Below are 24,094 nucleotides of genomic sequence, written 5' to 3'. Positions count from 1 at the left end.
GTATAATGTTATGAACCTCTGTCCGTAGTTCTTCAGGTACTGTTGTCTACCGGAGCTAATCCCTTGAATCTATTCATCACTTCCACTGTATAATCATAAGGACTTGATTTAGGTCATACCTGAATGGTTTAGTGGTTTTCCCTACTTTCTTCATTTTAAGCCTGAATCTTGTATTAAGAAGCTGATGATCTGAGCCACAGTCAGCTCCAGGTCTTGTTTTTACTGACTGTATAGAGTGTCTCCATCTTTGGTTGTAGAGAATATAATCAATCTGATTTTACTGTTGACAATTTTCTGACGTCCATGCGTAGAGTCATCTGTTGTGTTGTTGGAAGGGGTGTTTGCCATGGCCAGTGTGTTCCCTTTACAAAACTGTTAGCCTTTACCCTGCTTCATTCTGTACTCCAAGGCCAAACTTGCCTATTACTCCAGGCATCTCTTGACTTCCTACTTTTGCATTCCAATCGCCTATGGTGGAAAGGACATCCTTTTTGGTATTAGTTCTAGAACATCTTGTAGGTCTTTATAGAACTGGTCAACTTCTTTGGGATCAGTGGTTGGGCGTAGACTTGGATTACTGTGATATTGAATGATTTGCTTTGGAAATGAACAGAGATCATTCTGTCATTTTTGAGATTGTGCTTAAGCACTACATTTCATACTCTTTTGTAAACTATGAGGACTACTCCATTTCTTCTGAGGGATTCTTGCCCACAGTAGTAGATATAATGGTCATCTGAATTAAATTCACCCATTCATGTCCTGATTCCTAAGATGTTGATGTCCACTCTTGCCATCTCCTACCTGACTACATCCAATATACCTTGATTCATGGACCTGACATTCCAGATTCCTATACAATATTGTTTGTTTTGCAGCGCTGGGCTTTATTTTCACCATCAGACATATCCACAACTGAGTGTTGTTTCCGCTGTGGCCCAGCTGCTCCATTCTTTCTGGAGCTATTAGTAATTGTCCTCTGCTTTTTCCCTGTAGCATATTGGACACCTCCCATCTGGGAGGGGGTTTCATCTTCTGATGTCATATATTTTTTACCTTTTGATAGTGTTAATGGGGTTCTGTGGCAAGGTAACTAGACTGGTTTGCCATTTCCCCCTCCAGCTGACCACATTTTGTCAGAAGTCTTCATTATGACATGTCCATCTTGGATAGCCCTGCACAACATTGCTAATAGCTTTACTGAGTTATGCAAGCCCCTTCACAAGGCTGTGTTCCACAAAGGGGTAGTTCCCTAGCATATGAATTTAATTTTCAGTATCTTTGGGGTATCTAGAAAAGCATACATGAATTAGGAAAGATTAGAAAACCTTTTTTTTTGTACTCTAAATTTTAATATATAAGTGTTACACACCTGGTATTAAAATACACCTGGTATTATGGAATTATGCATGAGCAGAATGCATAAAGTAAGAAATTTCTTCTTTTTATATTACTAGATATCTCTAATATAGGACCACATCACTGGGGAGCTGATTCTGTATCTATGATGAAGGTGTGTCTGTAGCCTAGAACAGATTTATAGACTGAAGAAAAGTGAATAAAACCCAAGTTCTTTAAGAGCTGCACACTTGAGGTCAAAGACTTTCCATTTGAGAAGGACTATGTAAGTCTGATAAAGAAGGAAAGGGGTCAGTTTTGCACAGTGATAAAAAGAAAGATTAGCAGGATCTGAACTTGGATCCTACATTAGAATAATCTTTGCTGTAAATTCCAATATAGTTTTTGTGTTCCTGGTATATAATTGATTTTGTGCTGGAAAAGAAACAAGAATTATTTTACAAAATAGCTTCAGGCTAATTTTTACTGTTTGCTGGTAGAAGAGATGGGAGATGTTTTCTGAAAACATATGTACCCTCCAGCCCGTGGTGAGGATCATCTACTTTCAGGGGTCATGGTCACCTACGTGAAAGTGGAAGTTGCTCAGTCATGTCCAACTCTTGCGACCCCGTGGATTATACAGTCCATGGAATTCTCCAGGCCAGAATACTGGAGTGGGTAGCCTTTCCCTTCTCCAGGGGATCTTTCCAACCCAGGGATTGAACCCAGGTCTCCCACATTGCAGGTGAATTCTTTACCAGCTGAGCCACAAGGGAAGTCCCACGGTCACCTATGATAGTTGGTTAGATCCCCATAGGTGCTTTGGGGTAAAAAAAAGTTTTGGCTTTCTATTTTTTATGTCCCAAGGCTTACTATGTCATATTTACTTTTTGAAATAAAATGAATCATTGAAAGCATCACGACTTTAGGTTAGTCAGTATTAAATAACTATATTGGGGTATTTAAAAAGAAGATTTAGGTTAAACTTGAACAACTTGCAAGGTGCAATTGCATTTTTTTTTTTTTGATGGAAGCACAATGTTCTTTTCACATTTCCTACTTCTCTGGCATTTATTATAAGGAACAAAGCATTTCTGGAATGCTCATTTTAATTTGAAAGCTCAGGCTATTCTATGGAAAACATTTGGCACTTGGAGGATCTGAACAATAATAGAGGAATGTTCAGTGGGAAGCGTCATGAACTGTGGCACTTAAATTCTGAAGGAACATTTTAGACAATGATACTTATTGTTCATTTAAAAACAAAAGTTTTGAGCAAGGTGCTATAATTTGTCTTGATCTGGACAAGTATCTTTTAACTCTTGATATATAAATTACACTGATAATAGTGAGATACTTGTCTTTTGGAATATGTGAAAATCCATGTAATAAACCAGACTTATTATCATCTTTACATAATGCGTGATAAAGACACGTGGCCCTATTTGACTGCTTGTAGAGCACACAGAATGTGCTTTGTTAGTTGACTCCTTCACATTTAGCTTGGAGGACCCTATGAGCAAGATATAGATAGACCCAGAGAGAACATCTTTGAAAAGGATCTCATGGGGATGGACTAGAAAACACATGTTAAATACCATCGAACACTTGTGTCATGTTTTATGTCTTAAAAAACACTTTACATTTTTTAAACTTCATATAATCTTACAGGATAATATGATTATTATTATTTTCCAAGAAAAGAAATAAATGCTTGCTATAAAGAAATCCACTCTGGGTTGTGAATATGGGAATAAAGCAAACTAAGATAAAGGAGAGGCTTTGTTGGACAGAGGAGGGGAATAAAAGGGCAGATGAAAATTATTTTCATCCACATATTTCCCCTGTAGCTTGTGAGTTCTTTCTCAGTTCAGTTCAGTCACTCAGTCATGTCCAGCTCTTTGTGACCCCATGGACTGCAGCACACCTGGCTTCCCTGTCCATCACCAACTCCTTTCTCAGTTCTTGGCTAAGAACTTGGTCCAGTTAGTCAAATAAGCAAATATTTAATGCTCCATTAATAATAAACAAACAAAATCTCCAGGGACTGCAGAACAGGAGAGATTATGTATAGTTTGTTGTCAAAGATGTGGCACATGATTGTTAAAAGCCTTGGCTCTTCGATGACATACAAGAGCCTAGCTTTCAACAAGAGTTTCAGGTCTTTTGATTTTTTATTTTTTTTAAGTAATTAATTTATTTTTTATTGGAGGCAAATTATTTTACAATATTATATTGGTTGGTTTTGCCATATATTGACATGAATTTGCCCCGGGTTTACATAAGTTCCCCCTCCTGAACCCCCCTCCCACCTCCCTCCTCCCTTTATCCTCCCTCTGGGTCATCTCCGCACGCCAGCCCCGAGCATCCTATAACATGCATCGACCCTCAGGTCTTTTAAAAATACTGGACACAAGTGTCTTTTTCTTCTCTACAATGGGGATCTTCAAGTTTTGCTTATGAAAATGTTAACCATATTTAGTTATTGGGATTCAAGGTTTAATTAAGAAATGGATATTTTTCACAATGTAATTTTGTATAAGGTTTTGTTTCCAAATGCAGATACTTAATTTCTGTCTCCAAACAATGCTCTTATCATGAGTTTATCTTTTTTTTAATTAATTGCTTATTTTTATTTTGGTTGCACTTGGTCTTTGTTGCTGCCTGTGGGCTTTTGCTAGTTGCAAAGAGCAGGGGCTGCTCTCTAGTTATGGTGGGTAGGCTTCTTGTTGCAGTGGCTTTCTTGTTGTGGAGCATGGGCTCTAGGCACATGGGCTTCAGTAGTTGTAGCCCTCGGGCTCAGTAGTTGTGGCTCGCGGGGCCCTAGAATGTGCAGACTTTGGTAGTTTTGCCGTGTAGGCTCAGTAGTGGTGTATGGGCTCAGTTGCCCTGCAGCATGTAGAATCTTCCTGGACCGGGGATCGAACCTGTGTCCCCTGCATTGGCAGGCAGATTTCTATCCACTGTACCACTAGGGAAGTTTGATTTTATTCTCATTTTAGCAAATCTACAAAAGTAATACATGCTCATTATTAGCATATTCAGGCAATTTAAAATATAGACATTAAAAAGTTTCTGTTTGAAAGAGAAAGATAAATATCATATACTAATGCATATATATGGAATCTAGAAAGATGGTACTGATGAATTTATTTGTAGGGCAGCAATGGGAAAACAGACATAGAGAACAGACTTATGGACATCAGGGAGAGGGGAGGAGAGGATGAAATGTATGGAGAGAGTAATATGGAAACTTAAATTACCATATGTAAAATAGATCACCAATGGGAATTTTCTGTATGACTGGGGAACTCAACAGGGACTCTGTATCAATCTAGAAGGGGGGATGGGGAGGGAGAAGGGAGGGAGGTTCAAGAGGGAGGGGGCATATGTATACCTATGGCTGATTCATGTTGATGTTTGGCAGAAAACAACAAAATTCTGTAAACCAATTATCCTTCAATTAAAAAGTAATTAACAAAAAAAGTTCATCTGTTCAACTACTCTATTCATTAAGCCATTTATATAAGAAACACTTATTGAACAACTACTTTATGTTGAAACTGATGCTTGCTCCTTGGAAGAAAAGCTATGACAAACCTAGAGAGTATATTACAAAGCAGAGACATCACTTTGCTGACAAAAGTCCATATAGTCAAAGCTTTGGTTTTCCCAGTAGTCATGTACGGGTCTGAGAGTTGGACCATAAAGAAGGCTGAGCATTAAAGAATTGATGCTTTCAAATTGCGGTGCTGGGGAAGACTTTTGAGAGTCTTTCGGACGGCTAGGAGATCAAACCAGTCGTTCCTAAAGGAAATAAACCCTGAATACTCATTGGAAGGACTGATGCTGAAACTGAAGCTTCAATAGTTTGGCCACCTGATGTGAAGAGCTGATTCATTGGAAAAGACCTTGATGCTGGGAAAGATTGAGGGCAAGAGGAGAAGGGAATGACAGAAGTGGAGATGGTTGGATGACATCACTGACTCAGTGGACCTGAGTTTGAGCAAGCTCTGGGAGATAGTGAAGGACAGGGAAGCCTGGTGTGCTGCAGTCCAAGGGGTCACAAACAGTCTGACATGACTTAGTGACTGAACCACCACCACCACCACCACAACTTCATGCATTATTCTGAGTGCTGGAGAAGGAAACCACATTTCCTGTTTTCATAGAGTTTACATTTTATGTTGGAAGGGTGCGATAAACATATATGAACAAAAAACATCAGGCTCTGAAATGTCCTGAAGAAGTATAAAGGGTAGTGAGGGAACAGAGTGGAAGAGGATGAGGACTGGGGTGGTCAGGAAGGGCTTCTTGATAGGGCACACTGAGGGGGATCTGAGTGTTGGGAGGCCAACTGAGTTAGGTGGTAGTGCAGGAGCGAGGTAAGAGTTTACAAAGGGCCAGAATGTAGGTCACAGTGAGAACTTGGGTTTTGTCCTCCTTAGATAACCACTGTTTTACATGTTTCAGAGTGATTCTGCACCACACCCCCACACACATTAGTAATCTCTTTTCTTAATCTAAATAGATTATTACCTACTGACTTAACTGTAATTATTTTTGCCTCCCTCTTAATATAGATTGCTGGCTACAAAGTGATATAAACAATCATTCGATATATATATATCAAATAATATATATGTGTATATTATATATAGTATATTTTACATTGTTCCAACAGTAAAACTTGATGAGATTCCTTCCTTCCTTTCTTTAGTTGGGAAGTCCGTGGTAGCTGATAATATTGCTATTGGTGACTTGACTTGACTTTTGGGAATGTACTAGTAGTACTGGGAATGAATCATGTTATTATGAAATACTTCTTTTTGTTCTGGTCTGTGATATCCCAAGACTGTTCCTCTTGCAATTTGTCTGATGAGTGACTTGTGTTTTTCCAATTTTAGGTTACTACACTTGTAAATTGTCCCCAGAATCCTTCCAACAGGAAAAAAGGACGTTCAAAAAGAGCCAGAGTCCTTCTAGCTTCTGTGGAGGAAGCAACTTGGAATCTATTAGACAAGGGAGAGAAGATCGCTCAGGAAGCCACAGTTTTAAAGGAAGAACTTACTGGGGCACTTGAAGAAGTTCGCAAAGAAAGTGAGTACTCTAGTCCTGGTTGGAAGCAACTGCATATCCTTATGGGATTAGGTACTGAATTAAATTTGAGTGTTGTGTTTTAGTTGATTTGAGTTTAATTAGTCTTTTGTTGAGCTCTGAGGAGCTAACCGTGGGAGACAGAGTGGCTCATTAGGCAGCTCCAAGGCTCAGAGCCCCACTCCTGATTCTTCCTTTATTTGTTCTCTTCACACCATAGTTTAGCCATAATAAACAGAGAAATGTACACTTTTTGTCATGAAATGAGAAATGACTAATGAAGCTGAAGACATCTTTTCCCATACATAAAAAATTGTCAGTTTCCTTGTAAACAATTGGAGATGGAAGTTTCAGACCTGGCTGCCTTAGAGGTACATTTTTCATTTTTCTGGAAGTTTTTATTTCCTAAACATAAAAAAATTATTTTGCATAAACTATGTATAACTCATGTTGCTGCTGTGTTACTAGTTCACAATAAGGGGAAATGTAGTGGGAGTGATAAATCAGGAGCTTCATATGAACATAGGCACACTACTATATGTAAGACAGATAACCAACAAGGACCTACTGTATAGCACAGGGAACTCTACTCAATATTCTATGATAACCTACATGAGAAAAGAATCTAGAAAAGAATGAATATATGTATATGTATAACTGAATCACTTTGCTGTACACCTGAAATAAACACAACATTGTAAATAAACTATCCCCCCGTTAAAAAACCACACACACAAAATTACATACTAAAAGCATGTATTTCACCTTTTGATAGTTTAAATAGCTTTTTTTAAAAACATTTTTATTTTTAATTGAAGGATAATTGCTTTACAATATTGTTAGTTTCTGCCATACATCAACATGAATCAGCCAAAGGTATACATGCATCTCCCTCTTGGAACTCCCTCCCACCTCCCACCCCATCCCATCCCACTAGGTTGTCACAGGGCACTGATTTGAGCTCCCTGAGTCATACAGCAAAATTCCCAGTGGCTATCTATTTTACATATGGTTCAGTTCAGTTCAGTTCTGTTTAGTCGCTCAGTTGTGTCCGACCCTTTGCGACCCCATGAATCACAGCATGCCAGGCCTCCCTGTCCATCACCAACTCCCGGAGTTCACTCAAACTCATGTCCATCGAGTCGGTGATGCCTTCCAGCCATCTCATTCTCTGTCGTCCCCTTCTCCTCCCACCCCTAATAGTGTATATATTTCCTTGAATAGTTTTATAATGAATGTATCATTAGCAGGCTATTTTATAAAGAACTGAACAATACTCTTTTAGTTAGTGGATTGATTTTATATATCAGCTTGCTGCTAGGAGCTATTTTGAGAGCATAAAGAAGCAAATTTTCCTGTTCAGCTTCTTAAAAGAGACCAGGGGGTATTCATATACTTTCCTTTCCCCATCCCAAACATAATTTAAGAAGATCAGGGAATTTTTACTAATTAAATAATTAAAATGAATAATTAACCACAATAAACTTTAGGTCAAATACAATTATTTTGGTTATATATGTTATATGTGTGCATGCTGTTGCTTCAGTTGTATTCAACTCTTTAAAACTCTATGGACCATAGCCTGCCAGGCTCCTCTGTCCATGGATGTCTCCAGGCAAGAATAGTGGAGTGGGTTGCCATGCCCTCCTCCAGGAGATCTTCCCTCTCCTGGGATCTAACCTGCATCTCTTATATCTCCTGCATTGGCAGGCAGTTTTTTTTTTACCTCTAGTGCCACCTGGGAAGCCCATATATATTATGTATGATTTATATATTAAGGGGATTCTTTCAGTCAGTTCAGTTCAGTTCAGTCGCTCAGTCGTGTCCGACTCTTTGCGACCCCGTGAACTACAGCACGCCAGGCCTCCCTGTCCATCACCAACTCCCAGAGTTCACTCAAACTCATGTCCATCGAGTTGGTGATGCCATCCAGCTATCTCATTCTCTGTCGTCCCCTTCTCCTCCCACCCGCAATCCTTCCCAGCATCAGACTCTTTTCCATTGATTCAACTCGTTGCATGAGGTGGCCAAAGTATTAGAGTTTCAGCTTTAGCATCAGTCCTTCCAATGAACACCCAGGATTGATCTCCTTTAGAATGGACTGGTTGGATCTCCTTGCAGTCCAAGGGACTCTCAAGAGTCTTCTCCAGCACCAAAGTTCAAAAGATTCAATTCTTCGGCCCTCAGCTTTCTTCACAGTCCAAGTCTCACATCCATACATGACCACGGGAAAAACCATAGCCTTGACTAGACGGACCTTGGTTGGCAAAGTAATGTCTCTGCTTTTTAATATGCTGTCTAGGTTGGTCATAACTTTCCTTCCAAGGAGTAAGTGTCTTTTAATTTCATGGCTGCAATCAGCATCTGCAGTGATTTTGGAGCCCAAAAAAATAAAGTCTGACACTGTTTCCACTATTTCTCCATCTATTTCCCATGAAGTGATGGGACCAGATGCCATGATCTTCATTTTCTGAATGTTGAGCTTAAGCCAACCTTTTCACTCTCCTCTTTCACTTTCATAAGGAGGCCTTTGAGTTCCTCTTCACTTTCTGCCATAAGGGTGGTGTCATCTGCATATCTGAGGTTATTGATATTTCTCCCAGCAATCTTGATTCCAGCCTGTGCTTCTTCCAGCCCAGCGTTCCTCATGATGTACTCTGTATATAAGTTAAATAAGCAGGGTGAAAATATACAACCTTGACGTACTCCTTTTTCTATTTGGAACCAGTCTGTTGTTCCATGTCCAGTTCTAACTGTTGCTTCCTGACCTGCATACAGGTTTCTCAAGAGGCAGGTCAGGTGGTCTGGTATTCCCATCTCTTTCAGAATTTTCCACAGTTTATTGTGATCCACACAGTCAAAGGCTTTGGCATAGTAAATGAAGCAGAAATAGATGTTTTTCTGGAACTCTCTTGCTTTCTCCATGATCCAGTGGATGTTGGCAATTTGATCTCTGGTTCCTCTGCCTTTTCTAAAACCTGCTTGAACATCTGGGAGTTCACGGTTCACATATTGCTGAAGACTGACTTGGAGAATTTTGAGCATGACTTTACTAGCGTGTGAGATGAGTGCAATTGTGCGGTAGTTTGAGCATTCTTTGGCATTGCCTTTCTTTGGGATTGGAATGAAGACTGACCTTTTCCAGTCCTGTGGCCATTGCTGAGTTTTCCAAATTTGCTGGCATACTGAGTGCAGCACTTTCACAGCATCATCTTCAGGATTTGAAAAAGCTCAATTGGAATTCCATCACTTCCACTAGCTTTGTTTGTAGTGATGCTCTCTAAGGCCCACTTGACTTCACATTCCAAGATGTCTAGTTCCAGGTGAGTGATCATGCCATCATGATTATCTTGGTCGTGAAGATCTCTTTTATACAGTTCTTCTGTGTATTCTTGCCACCTCTTCTTAATATCTTCTGCTTCTGTTAGGTCCATACCATTTCTGTCCTTTATTGAGCCCATCTTTGCATGAAATGTTCCCTTGGAATCTCTAAGTTTCTTGAAGAGAGCTCTTGTTTTTCCTATTCTGTTGTTTTCCTCTATTTCTTTGCATTGATCGTTGAGGAAGGCTTTCTTATCTCTCCTTGCTATTCTTAGGAACTCTGCATTCAGATGCTTATATCTTTCCTTTTCTCCTTTGCTTTTCGCTTCTCTTCTTTTCACAGCTATTTGTAAGGCCTCCTCAGACAGCCATTTTGCTCTTTTGCATTTCTTTTTGGAAAATATATAAAAAACATAATGCCTAAGATAATTTGAGATAAATTCATCATTCCTCCTTGCTCCCTACCACCTCAGACCCATTTTTTTCTCCTGTGTTCTCTGCCATGGTATCGTCATCCACTAAGTTACCAAATCAGTTAGACTTTTTGTTTTTATTCTACCCCTCTCTTTCAATTAGTCTCCAAGTTTAACAAATTCTCCTTTTGTTTCTCAAATCTGTTCTCTCTTCTCCATTGTTAATGTTGCCTTCTGAATTTTGGATTACTGCCTTAGCTTTGCCCAGTACCAAAGCCAAATGTGTTTTTTAAAAATTAAAATATGCTTCATTGTAGATTTGTTTTGCATTTCTCTAAGAGTGAGCGATGTTGAGCATCTTTTCATGTGCTCACATCGGTGCTTTGTGACTACCTAGCATGGTGGGATGGTGTGGGAGGTAGGAGGGAGGTTCAAGAGGGAGAGGACATACGTTCGCCTATAGTTGATTCATGTTGATGTATGGCAGAAACCAACACAATATTGTAAAGCAATTATCCTTCAATTAAAAATAATAAATTAAAAAAAGTAAATATACTTATTTTACTTCCCTGCTTAAAATCCTTTTAGTAACTTTTGAAGGATTAGGGATTATCTTTGTGGATAAAGTTCAAACTTTTGAACTCAGCTCCCACAACGTTCCATGTTTGCCTTCCTCCATTCTCTCCTTTCTCTTTTTTTTTTTGGCTGTACAGTAGCATGGCATGTGGAATCTTAGTTTCTTGGTTAGGGATCAAACCTGTGCCCCCTGCAGTGGAAGCACAGAATTTTAACTACTGGACCACCAGAGAGTCTCTAGACTCAACTTCTTAAAGGTGGCAAGTACCTCGTGTATTTGATACATAACAGACACCTGATAAATGTTTGTTAAATAAAAAAAGAACCTAAGGATCATTTTATATTATAAAAATTTATAATTATTTTTTTCCTGTTTTTATGAAAAATTTTCTTTCATAGTTATGGTTTCTTTGCTAAGTCTTTGGAAAGAATATGAACCCTATTTGGTACTCTTTCTCTCAGAAAATGTGATATATTTGCCACCATAGTTTCCATAAATCATCTGGCAGTAAATATGTAAGACATTGGTCTTTCTTAGAAGAGAATAGTAATTGTAATAATTGTCAAGAAAATGGTGTTTGCTTTTTTTAAAAAACAGTATCAACACTTTTAGCTCAACAAAAGTAAATTATTTTAAGGAAAAGTTCGCAAAGAGAAGTCTCTTTTGATTCTAGAGTTATGCAATGTATCCCTCACTGTGTTCGGTTATAATGTGTGAAATACACATACATGGCATATGCTCTATACACAGCAAATACATTTGGTTAAAGATCACCAAGTGCTTTATACTCCTAATCTTTTTGACCAACTGCCAAATTGAATTACTGCCACTAGTGTGTAGGAGGAAGGCAGTGAAATGGCAAATGGTTCTGGAATTTGGGGAATGGCCAATGCTTATCTTGTGGATAGCAGAGATAGTGACAGTGAGAGCTCTGTTCTCTAAAACTTGGAAGGAATTTTAGCTCAGTGGTGGAGTTGAAGTATCAGGAGAATGAGTTCTGATCCAAGTAACTCTGTATAATACTAGAAACATATTTTTAAAATTTCCTGCTTTCATTCTTTTTTTTTTTTTTTGAGAGCTTTGTCTAGTGACATAATGTGAAGGAGTTTTGAAGAGCAAATGATAAGTTTAATGCTTTTGAAAGAGTGAAGAATATTGCAAGTTGTGGATATTTTTATCTATACTGTATATATATTGATTTATTTTCAAGAAGAATTTGACACTAATTTAGAATTTTTTTCTAATTAAAACATAGTATAATTTACATAGCCTTATTATAGGAGTCTCTTTTATTCTGTTTTACTCCCTTCTGTGGCTTTAGCTAGACAGTCAAAGTGATAAATAAAATGGGCATTTGGTTACCTAAAGAAGCTGCTTGTAGAAGACGTTATATGGATAGTACTGAGGGAGAATGGTGAAAGGAAAGGTGAAACTGTCAAGATTCAGAGACTGTGGTCCATGTATTGATTATATATGGTCACTCATAACCTAATAGATCTTTTACAATGGTAAAGTATTAAATCTGGTATTAAATAGTTTTAGAATATTCACATAACAGTTACCTAGGAATTAGCTAAGAATTCTTTGTAATGTCTGGATTACATTTTTTGCCTGTAGCCTATTTGCTACTTTTGTGTAACCTTTGCTTTTCTACAACAGACATTGTTTCTAAGTCATACAATTGCTTGTATAATATTTAAGGATTTTTAGTGGTTTATTAAGAATGACATATATACAAAAAAATACATGTTGTCAAACAACTCAGTATATTTTCATTGTGAATATACGAATGTAACTTCTACCTAGATAAATAATAGAACAATAATAGAATATATAGAATTACAGAATAGAATATATAGAATATGTATAATAACTAAATAATAATAGAAATATATAGAAATAGATAAATAACAATAGAATATATAGAATAACAATAATAGAGTAATAGAATAAAAAACAAAACAATACTAGACCCCTAGAAGCATACCCTGTGTCAGTTACTACTCTCACCACACAGGTTACCATTATCCTGCTTATTACATAGGGTAGTTTTTTTTCCCCCCTCATTTTGAACTTTGTATAAGTAGGATCACACAGTATGTTGCTTCTTGAGTATGGCTCCTTTTGCTCAATGTTATCTTTGTGAGGCCTTGCCATATAGTAGTTCATTTGTTTTTGTTGTTGAATGTGTGCATCCTGTCACTTCAGTTGTGTCTGACCCTTTGTGATGCTGTGGACTGTAGCCTGTCAGGCTCCTCTGTTCACGGGATTCTCCAGGTGTCAATACTTGAGGGGGTTGCCATGCTCTCCTCTAGGGGATCTTCCTGACCCAGGGACTATACCCAGGTCTCCTGTGTCTCCTGTATTGGCAGGCGGTTTCTTTACCACTGGTGCCACCTGGGAAGCCCCTTCATTGTTTAACAGGCCATAATTATTTATCCACTCTATTGTTGATGAATATTTGAGTTGTTTTCAGTTTTTGGCTTTAATGTACATTCCTCTTATGTACATATCTGTGCATTACTTATGGTGCATGAATGTAGACATCTTGTTGGGTTTATACCTAGGAATGAAATTGCTATGTCATAAGGTAAACATTCAGCTTTAATAGATATTACAAACAATTTTCCAGGCTGGATTTTCCAATTGACATACTCATCAGTAATGTATAAGAATTCTAGTTGTTTTACATTCTTACTAACTTGGTGTTAACAAGTGTCAGTGCTTTAAATTCAAATGTATATAGTGGTATCCCATTGTCGATTTTTTGTTTATTTTATTTTTAATTAAAAATATGTAAGTATAATTAAACAATGGAGTGGTTCAAAATTGGGAAAGGAGTATGTCAAGGCTGTATATTGTCACCCTTCTTATTTAACTTACATGCAGAATCCATCATGCAAAATGCTGGGCTGGATGAATCACAAGCTGGAATCAAGATTGCTGGGAGAAATATCAATAACCTCAGACATGCAGATGATACCACTCCAATGGCAGAAACTGAAGAGGAACTAGGAGCCTCTTGATGAGGGTGAAAGGGGAGAGTGAAAAAACTGGCTTAAAACTCAACATTCAAAAAAACTAAGATCATGGCTTCCAGTCCCATCACTTCATGGCAAATAGAAGGGGAGAAAGTGGAAACAGTGACAGATTTTATTTTCTTGGGTTCTGAAATCACTGTGGATGGTGACTGCAGCCGTGAAATTAAAAGATGCTTGCTCCTAGGAAGGAAAGCTATGACAAAACTAGACAGCATATTAAAAAGCAGAGACATCATTTTGTCGACAAAGGTCTGGATAGTCAAATCTATGGTTTTTCCAGTTGTCATGTATGAATGTGAGAGTTGGACCATAAAGAAGGTGGAATACTGAAGAATTGATGCTTGTGAACTCTGGTGCTGGAGAAGACTCTTGAGAGTCCCTTGGATGGCAAGGAGATAAAAACCAATCAATCCTAAAGAAAATCAACCCTGAATATTCATTGGAAGGACTGATGTGGAAGCGGAAGCTCTAATACTTTGGCCACCTAATGTGAAGAGCCGACTCATTGGAAAAGACCCTGATGCTGGGAAAAATTGAGGGCAGGAGGAGAAGGGACGACAGAGGATGAGATGGTTGAATGGTATCACTGACTAAATGGACATGAGTTTGAGCAAACTCTGGGAGATAGTGAAGGACAGGGGAGCCTGGCGTGCTGCAGTCCATGGGGTCACAAAGAGTCGAACACGATTTAGTGACTGAATAACAACAACAACAACAACAACAACAACAAAAAATGCAATTCTATTTTTAGTTTTTAAAGAAATCTCTATACTGTTTTCCACAGTGACTGTATCAATTTACACCCCCAGCAGCAGTATAGGAGGGTTCCTTTTTCTCCACACCCTCTCCAGCATCTGTTGACTTTCTAATGGTGGCCATTCTGACCTGTGTGATGTGATAACTTATTCTAGTTTTGATTTGCATTTCTCTAATAATTAGCAAGAGAATTCCAGAAAAACATCTATTTCTGCTTCATTGACTATGCCAAAGCCTTTGACTGTGTGGATCACAATAAACTGTGGAACATTCTGAAAGAGATGGGAATACCAGACCACCTGACCTGCGTCTTGAGAAACCTGTGTGCAGGTCAGGAAGCAACAGTCAGAACTGGACATGGAACAACAGACTGGTTCCAAATAGGAAAAGGAGTACGTCAAGGTTGTATATTGTCACCTTGCTTATTTAACTTATATGCAGAGTACATCATGAGGAACGCTGGGCTGGAAGAAGCACAAGCTGGAATCAAGATTACTGGAAGAAATATCAATAACCTCAGATACGCAGATGACACCACCCTTATGGCAGAAAGTGAAGAGGAACTCAAAAGCCTCTTGATGAGAGTGAAAGAGGAGAGTGAAAAGTTTGGCTTAAAGCTCAACATTCAGAAAACAAAGATCATGGCATCTGGTCCCATCACTTCATGGGAAATAGATGGGAAAACAGTGGAAACAGTGTCAGACTTTATTTTTTTGGGCTCCAAAATCACTGCAGATGCTGATTGTAGCCAGGAAATTAAAAGACGCTTACTCCTTGGAAGGTAAGTTATGACCAACCTAGATAGTATATTAAAAAGCAGAGACATTACTTTGCCAACCAAGGTCCGTCTAGTCAAGGCTATGGTTTTTCCCGTGGTCATGTATGGATGTGAGAGTTGGACTGTGAAGAAAGCTGAGGGCCGAAGAATTGATGCTTTTGAACTGTGGTGCTGGAGAAGACTCTTGAGAGTCCCTTGGACTGCAAGGAGATCCAACCAGTCCATTCTAAAGGAGATCAATCCTGGGTGTTCATTGGAGGGACTGATGCTAAAGCTGAAACTCTAATACTTTGGCCACCTCATGTGATGAGTTGACTCACTGGAAAAGACTCTGATGCTGGGAAGGATTGGGGGTGGGAGGAGAAGGGGACGACAGAGAATGAGATGGCTGGATGGCATCACCGACTCGATGGACATGAGTTTGAGTGAACTCTGGGAGTTGGTGATGGACAGGGAGGCCTGGCGTGCTGTGATTCATGGGGTCGCAAAGAGTCGGACACGACTGAGCGACTGAACCGAACTGAACTGAATAATTAGCGATGTTGAGTGTCTTTTCATGTGCTTATTGGCCAGCTGTATGTCTTCTCTGAGAATGTCTGTTTAGGTCTTCTGCCACTTTTTTGATTGGATGGTATTTTTGCTGTTGTTTTTATTGTGTTGTGTAAGTTGTTTGTATCATTTGGCAATTAATTCCTTGTTGATTGCATTGTTTGCAAATATTTTTTTTCCCAGTCTGTAGGGTCTGTTTTCTTTTTGTTGATGATTTCCTTTGCTGTGCAAAAGCTTATAAGTTTGATTATGTCCCATTTGTTTATTTTTGCTTTTATTTCTATTGCCTTGAAAGACTCATTGTAGTTTAAATTTGTTCTTGATATGAGATTTTAGTTGTGATATTAAAAAGTCTTCTCCCTTTATTTAGGCATTTTTGTTATTTGTTAGTAATTTTGATAAATTCAGGTTAATCATTTTGTTCCTTTATGGGTAGAGATTTTTGTTATGTTTAAAAAATTTGCCTATTAGAAAGTCAGGAGGTTACCCTCTTGTGTTGTCATCTAGAGGCTTTATTGTTTTACCTGTACAATCTACTTGGATGTACATTTTATAAATGGTGTGATTTAGGGGTCATAATTTACTTTTTTATATGAGAATACAGTTAATCCAATATCATATAGATACATATAGAAGTTTAATGGTTCCCATACCATTTATTAAAAAAATCCTTACAATCCTAATCTTTCTCAACTGAATCATTTTTGCACCTTTGTTGAAAAGTGGTTGACCATCTCTGTGTGAGTCTACTTTGGAACTGTCTTCTGTTCCATTGATTCACATATCAATCCTTATGGCAATAATACACTGTTTTGATTTCTGTATATCAGAGTAAGTATTGAAATAAAAATTATTTTCATTTGGTTATCCTAGGTCCCATGCATATCCATAAAAATCTTGGAAATTTTTATAAAACAAGCCTGCTGAGATTTTGATTGGGATTAAATTGGGTCTGTCGATCAGTTTGTGCTGAGATGATATTTCAATATTTATGAGTCTTCTGATTCAAAACATGTAACTCATTTTTCAAAATGATATTTGAATGATACTTTAAAACATTTTAATTTTAAATCAATATTCAAATTCATCACACTTTTCCCCTGCCATCTTCAGGATATTTTTAAGTCCATCCAGTGAATTTTTCACTTTAGATATTATACATTTTTATTTCTTTAATTTTCATTTGTTTTAAAAAACAGTTTTTATTTCTATGAAAATAGAAATAATTTTCTTTAATTTCTTTCCAAATTCTAGTTCCCTGCTGAAATTTTGTCTTGCTATTACTTTTCTTGAATGTTTCCTTTAAAGTTAATTTCTGTTTCTGACATTTTCAATATGTGGTTCTCCAATAGGTTTGTTTCTATTGTCTGTTTTTTCCTTTTGATTTTTAAAGTAACTGATTTTGTCTACTGCTGTCTTGGGTAGTTTTTGATCAAATGCTTGGCATCATGAATGAAAAATTTAAAAATTAATTTTTAAAGATTATTCTATCTCTAGCTAGTCCTTGGGCTTCCCAGGTGGCCTAGTGGTAAAGAATCTGCCAGCCAATGCAGGAGGCACAAGAGATGTGAGTTTGATCCCTGGGTTTGGAGGATCCCCTGGAGAAGGAAATGGCAACCCACTCCCATATTCTTGTCTGGAAAATTTCCAGACAAAAATGGAGGATGAAGAAACCTGGTGGTCTACAGTCCAAGGGTCCTGGTGGTCTACAGTACACAAAGAGTCGGACACAGTTGAGCAACTGAGCACACACAGCAGGCTCTTGGATGTAGCTACTCAGGGTTCTCAACTGAAAGTATAGGATATTTAACAGGACAGTTCATCTTAGGCAGTCTCAGAGTTCCAATTTTTTTCTCCCTCACTTCCTCAATTCTCAGTTGGCAAAGAATCCGCCTGCAATGCAGGAGACCCAGATTCGATTCCTCGGCCAGGAAGATCCGCTGGAGAAGGTATAGGCTACCCACTCCACTATTTTTGGGCTTCCCTGGTGGCTCAGCTGGTAAGGAATCCGCCTGAAATGTAGGAGACCTGGGTTTGATCCCTGGGTTGGGAAGATCCCCTGGAGAAGGAACAGGCTACCCACTCCAGTATTCTGGCCTGGACAATTCCATGGATGTATAGTTCATGGGTTAGAAAAGAGTTCTACAGGACTGAGCAACTTTCCCTTTCCCTTTCACTTCCTCAAGGAGGGCAGAATTGTTTGCTTTATATCTCATTCTCTCAGCTGCCTTTTTTTTTTTGGGCTTCTCTCTTATTCAGTCACTATGCTATTTGGTCCTTGGACTGCAAGGAGATCCAACCAGTCCATTCTAAAGGAGATCAATCCTGGGTGTTCACTGGAAGGACTGATGCTAAAGCTGAAACTCCAATACTTTGGCCACCTCATGCGAAGAGTTGACTCACTGGAAAAGACTCTGATGCTGGGAGGGATTGGAGGCGGGAGGAGAAGGGGACGCCAGAGAATGAGATGGCTGGATGGCATCACCGACTCGATGGACATGAGTTTGAATGAACTCCAGGAGTTGGTGATGGACAGGGAGGCCTGGCGTGTTGTGATTCATGGGATCGCAAAGAGTCGGACATGACTGAGCGACTGAACTGAACTGAACCATATACCAAAAGTTAGCTTCAAGTGAATTTAGGATCTAAATATTAAGACAAAAATTTAAAACTCAGTGAAAATTAAGGGTGAATATTTGTAAGGCTTTGGATGTTCAACAGGATTTATTAATCATGAAACAAATTTAAAGAAAAGATTGATACATTTTATTATATCAAAATTAAGAGCTTTATTTTTTAAAAATATTATGTATTTATTTATCTGCATGGGTGTCAGCCAAAGAATATTCAAACTACCGCACAACTGCATTCATCTCACACGCTAGCAAAGTAATGCTCAAAATTCTCCAAGGTAGGCTTCAACAGTACGTGAACCATTAGCTTCCAGATGTACAAGCTGTATTTAGAAAAGGCAGAGGAACCAGAGGTCAAATTGCCAACATCTGTTGGATCATAAAAAAAGCAAGAGAATTCCTGAAAAACATCTACTTCTGCTTCATTGACTATGCTAAAGCCTTTGACTGTGTGGATCTCAACAAACTGTGGAAAATTCTTCAAGAGTTAGGAATACCAGACCACCTTACCTGCCTCCTGAGAAACCTGTATGCAGGTCAAGAAGCAACAATTAGAAACACACATGGAACAATGGACTGGTTCCAAATTGGGAAAGGAGGATGTCAAGGCTGCAAATTGTTACCCTGCTTATTGTAACTTATACTCAGAGTACATCATGCGAAATGCCAGGATGGATGAAGTACAAGCCAGAATCAAGATTGCAGGAGAAATATCAATAACCTCAGATACACAGATGACACCACCTTTATGGCGGAAAGTGAAGAGGAACTAAAGAACCTCTTGATGAAGTTGAAAGAAGAGAGCGAAAAAGCTGCTTTAAAATTCAACATTAAAAAAAAGACCAAGATTACGGCATCCGATCCCCTCTGCTGCTGCTGCTGCTGCTAAGTTGCTTCAGTCGTGTCCGACTCTGTGCGACCCCATAGACGGCAGCCCACCAGGCTCCCCCGTCCCTGGGATTCTCCAGGCAAGAACACTGGAGTGGGTTGCCATTTCCTTCTGCAATGGATGAAAGTGAAAAGTGAAAGTGAAGTCACTCAGTCATGTCCGACTCATAGCGACCCCATGGACTGCAGCCTACCAGGCTCCTCCGTCTATGGGATTGTCCAGGTAAGAGTACTGGAGTGGGTTGCCATTGCCTTCTCCATACTATCCCATCACTTCATAGCAAATAGGTGGGGAAACAAAGGAAACAGTGACAAACTCTGTTTTCTTGGGCTCCAAAATAACTGTGGGCAGTGACTGCAGCCATGAAATTAAAAGATGCTTGTTTTTTGGAAGAAAAGCTATGACCAACCTAGACAGTGTGTTAAAAAGCAGAGATATTCCTTTGCCAACAAAGGTCCATCTAGTCAAAGCTATGGTTTTTCCTGAAGTTATGTATGGATATGAGAGTTGGACCATAAAGAAGGCTGATCTCTGAAGAATTGATGCTTTTGAACTGTGATATTAGAGAAGACTCTTGAGACTCCCGTGGATTGCAAGGAGATCAAACCAGTCAATCCTAAAGGAAATCAATCCTGAATATTCATCGGTAGGACTGATGCTGAAGCTGAAGATCCGGTACTTTGACCTCTGATGCGAAGAGCTGACCCTGATGTGAAGAGCTGACTGATTGGAAAAGATCCTGATGCTGGGAAAGATTGAAGGCAAGAAGAGATGGGGATGACAGAGGAAGAGATGGTTGGATGGCATCACCGACTCAATGGACATGAGTTTGAGCAAGCTCCAGGAGATGGTGAAGGACAGGGAAGCCTAGTGTGTTGCAGTCCATAAGTGGCAAAGAATCAGACTCAACTGAGTGATTGAACAACATGGGTCTTAGTTGCTGCATGCTGGATTTCTCCTTGCCTTGCATGGGCTTAGTTGCCCTGAAGAATGTGGGAATCTTAGTTCCCCCATCAGGGACCAAACCCAGGTCCCCTGCATTGGAAGGTGGATTCTTAACCACCGGACCACCAGGGAAGTCTCTGAGAGCTTTCTTATATCATAACATTTTTAAGGAAAATGAGAAAGCAATCTAGGAAAGATATTGGCATAAACACTAGGCATTAATAAGAAGAACACATAGGTATAGGTTATAGGTTTAGTTGCTAAGTTGCGTCCGACTGTTGTGACCCCATGTACTATAGCCTGCCAGGCTTGTCTGTCCACGGGAGTCTCCAGGCAAGAATACTGGAATGGGTTGCTATTTCCTTCTCCAGGGGATCTTCCCAACCCGGGAATTGAACCCAGGTCTCCTGAATACAGGCAGATTTTTCTTACCAAATGAGCTACAAGAACACATAAGGAACTCATAAATCCATAAGCAAAGGTAAAATGAGCATGAAAGATTTTTACAAAAGAATAAGCACCAACAAAAATCAAAGAGATGTTCAACCACACTGATGATCAGGGAGATGCAAATAATATTTATTTTTATGCAATTCAATTGGTAAAAATTTAAAAGTCTAATATGTTAGACATTGAAGCAATAGGATTTTATATGTTGCCTGTGGGAATGTAAATTGATGCAACTATTTCAAAACACAGTTTTGGTACATCATGTTTGTCAAATGCCAAAGTTCCATATACATGTGTTTCTGGACTCAATTATATTTCTGGTGTTGTTGGTGTTTTTCTAAAAAGAGGGAAACATTTGAGCCATGCAAATGCATATGGTCTGTTTCTTTGGTATCCTTATGATGGTAAGATTATACTTTATTTGGCTTATGTTAGAAGCAAATTTTACAGAAGTGACCCAGTATATGGCGTGCTATTCATACATAGAATTGCAAAGTACAAATAACTGTTTTGATAGAGAAATACATACTTTATATTAATAAACATTTAGGAAAATATGCTTTTCTCATGGGGTTTCCCTCGTGGCTAAGTGGGTAAAGAGTCCACCTGCAATGCAGGTGACACAGGCAGATGAGGGTTCGATCCCTGGGTCAGGAAGATCCCCTGGAGGAGAGCATGGCAACCCACTCTATTATTCTTGCCTTGAGAATCCCATGGGCAGAGTAGCCTGGTGGGCTACAGTCCATAGGGTTGCACAGAGTTGGACATGATTGGTGACTGAGCATGCATGCACACAAGCTGTTCTCAGATCTCTAATTCTAAAGATGCTACTTTTTCTCATATGTAGAAAGGTATGTATGGTGATACATAGTCTGTTGTAGTAACTGGGATAATTATACTTTGAAGTTTTGTTAATGTCATGAAATATCATAATAAGTTCTTGAGATAAACAATAGAGATATTAATTGTGCTGTTTGGAATAAAAGGTAACTAATGATCTGGGTTTAGCAAAAGTCTTAAAGATCTGTCAGTCAAATTAGAGTCTTTTTCCTTAGAATATTTAAAAATAATATTTAGTTTTCTCATGTAAGCATTAACTACTTTATCTTAATAATTACACAGTTTTAGATATAAAAGAGGTGCCTCCTTAATGTGTAAAGGGATAATTTGAGATCTCAAGAGTGTTTAGAAAAATGTTAAGATTTAACTCTTCTGTATACTGCCAGACAAACCAAGGTGCCTACAGAAGTGGTGTGCAACACCTATCAAATCCCCATATACTTTGGTTTAACTTATCCCCATTTACTTTGGTTTAACTTATCTGAAAAGTGTTGTTTAACACCAGTAGTCTTGGCAGTTAAGCCTACCAAAGCCAGCAGTTGGAAACATATATTATGGCCTTCATGTTCACATATGTCAAATGGGAGAGGTCTTACAAATATGTTGGAATCCTGCCACTGCTAAAATATTTCTCCATCTATTTTTAATTGTGGGCCTCCACCAAGGCCACCATGAGCCAATAAATGAGGAGTTTTTAATCCATCAGGGGCCCTCTAATTAATATATAGCTCTTCTTCTCAAATATGGGGCTATGGTATTTTATACTAAAAGAAATGCTACGTTATCTAGTCTACTAATGCAGGAGCCTCCCAACTAATGGTATGTTTGTAAAGCTTAGGCCAGCAGCAGCTGACAGCTTGCCCCGCTTTGCTGGCTCATAAGTATTTCTAGCAGGATATATGATGTGACTTGTACCTAGGGGACTATCTCCCTCCCCAGTGAGAAGCAAACAGGTAAAATGTACACATTCTTCTTGTGCATAATAAATGTATTCAGGGTATTTAAAAAATTATCCCTTTTTCTACATTTCCATAGTTCTTTATCTTCATGATTTGCAAGACCCTAGGTTTACATTTTTTTTCCCCAAGCAGGAATTAGGAATGAAAACTTACTATCATCCATATTAGTCAGAGAAGACAAATACTCCTAGAAATGATTATTCCTGGAAGATGGTATCTTGAAAGTATAATTAGTCTTCCTATCAGAATACTTGAATACTTACTCAAACAACAAATGCCATTATAGAATTTCCAATATTGAACCTTTAAAAAATGTTACCTATTGCTTTCCTGGTCATTCAGTGCTTTTTTTTTTTTTTTTTTGGTATAAGAAAATAAATTATTTCCCAGGGAAAGTAGAGATTTAAGAAATTTATTAGAAATTTTTAAGAAATTTATGTCCATTTTGGGTCACCTGAGTTGAAAGATCTTATCTCTTGAAACATATCTATGGGACATTTTTTAATAAAAGAAAATAGCAGTTCATTTTTGGTTAACCGTCCCTAAGTAATAGGTTAGCTCCATCCACGCTGCTCAACAACATTGCAGTTAGGACTTAGATAAAATGTTTGGTGTTTACCACCACTTACTCACAGCCTATATATGGTTTCAAAGGCAACAGCTGCTGCCTTGTTATTTCCATCTATTGCTATGTTGATTTTGTGTGTATTTAACTGTTATTATATCTCAAGAGTATTCTTAGATGAGCATATAGTCACAAATACAATAATCTTTTCAACCAAGTATAGTATGTTTTAGAAGTTGCTGTTTATTCTTCATTAGAAAGGGGATGATGAACTCTTGTTCAAACACATTTTAGCATGCATGCATGGTGTCTTGTAATTGGCAGAATGTTTATAGAAACACTTCCATTGGAGACTGATGAGCTAATTAGCAACATTGCTTGTAAACTACTAATTGCTGGAAAACACTCAAAGTGGAATCCCTTAGTGTTCACTTGAAAAATCTGCAGCAGACTTTTTTTCAATGGAAGTATAGTTGATTTACCATACTGTGTTAGTTTCAGGTATACAGCAGAGCAATTCAGTTATATATATATTTTCAGATTATATTCCATTATAGGTTATTATAAGATATTGAATATAATCCCATGTCTGTACAGTATTTATCTGTTTTATGTATAGTAGTTTGTATCTGTTAATCCCAGCGGCAGGCTTTTCTTATAGTGCATTTGATATTCTCAGCAAAATCTTTGGTGTTGCCCATCTCAAAGTGCTCTGTAGGGAGTTGTGTGTGTATGCTCAGTTGTTAAGTCACATCCAACTCCGTGCAACCCCATGGACTGTAGCCTGCCAGGCTCCTCTGTCCGTGGAATTTTCCCAGGCAAGAATACTGTGGTGGATTGTCATTTCCTTCTCCAGGGGATATTCTCAACCCAATCCAGGGATGGAACCCATGTCTCCTGCATTGGCAGGTGGGTTCTTTACCACTGAGCCAACAGGGAAGAC

The 24,094-nt window shown here is 38.5% G+C and overlaps 1 protein-coding gene across 2 annotated transcripts in view; it reads left to right on the top strand.

Moving 5' to 3' along the window:
- CTNNA3 (catenin alpha 3) overlaps window positions 1-24,094 on the top strand; it is a 1,978,275-nt gene that overhangs the window by 82,056 nt on the left and 1,872,125 nt on the right. For both annotated transcript variants that reach the window (XM_055425631.2, XM_055425630.2), the window contains exon 3: window positions 6,246-6,438. In XM_055425631.2, the coding sequence (XP_055281606.2) occupies window positions 6,246-6,438 (193 nt within the window). The remainder of the gene's footprint in view (window positions 1-6,245; window positions 6,439-24,094) is intronic.

The sequence above is a fragment of the Moschus berezovskii genome, chromosome 12, assembly GCF_049115385.1.
Source record: "Moschus berezovskii isolate FMDL1 chromosome 12, NW_MosBer_1.0, whole genome shotgun sequence".
In the NCBI taxonomy this organism is placed as follows: domain Eukaryota; kingdom Metazoa; phylum Chordata; class Mammalia; order Artiodactyla; family Moschidae; genus Moschus; species Moschus berezovskii.
The sequence above is the reverse complement of the archived record's forward strand: the minus strand, read 5'-3'. Positions and strand labels throughout refer to the sequence as shown.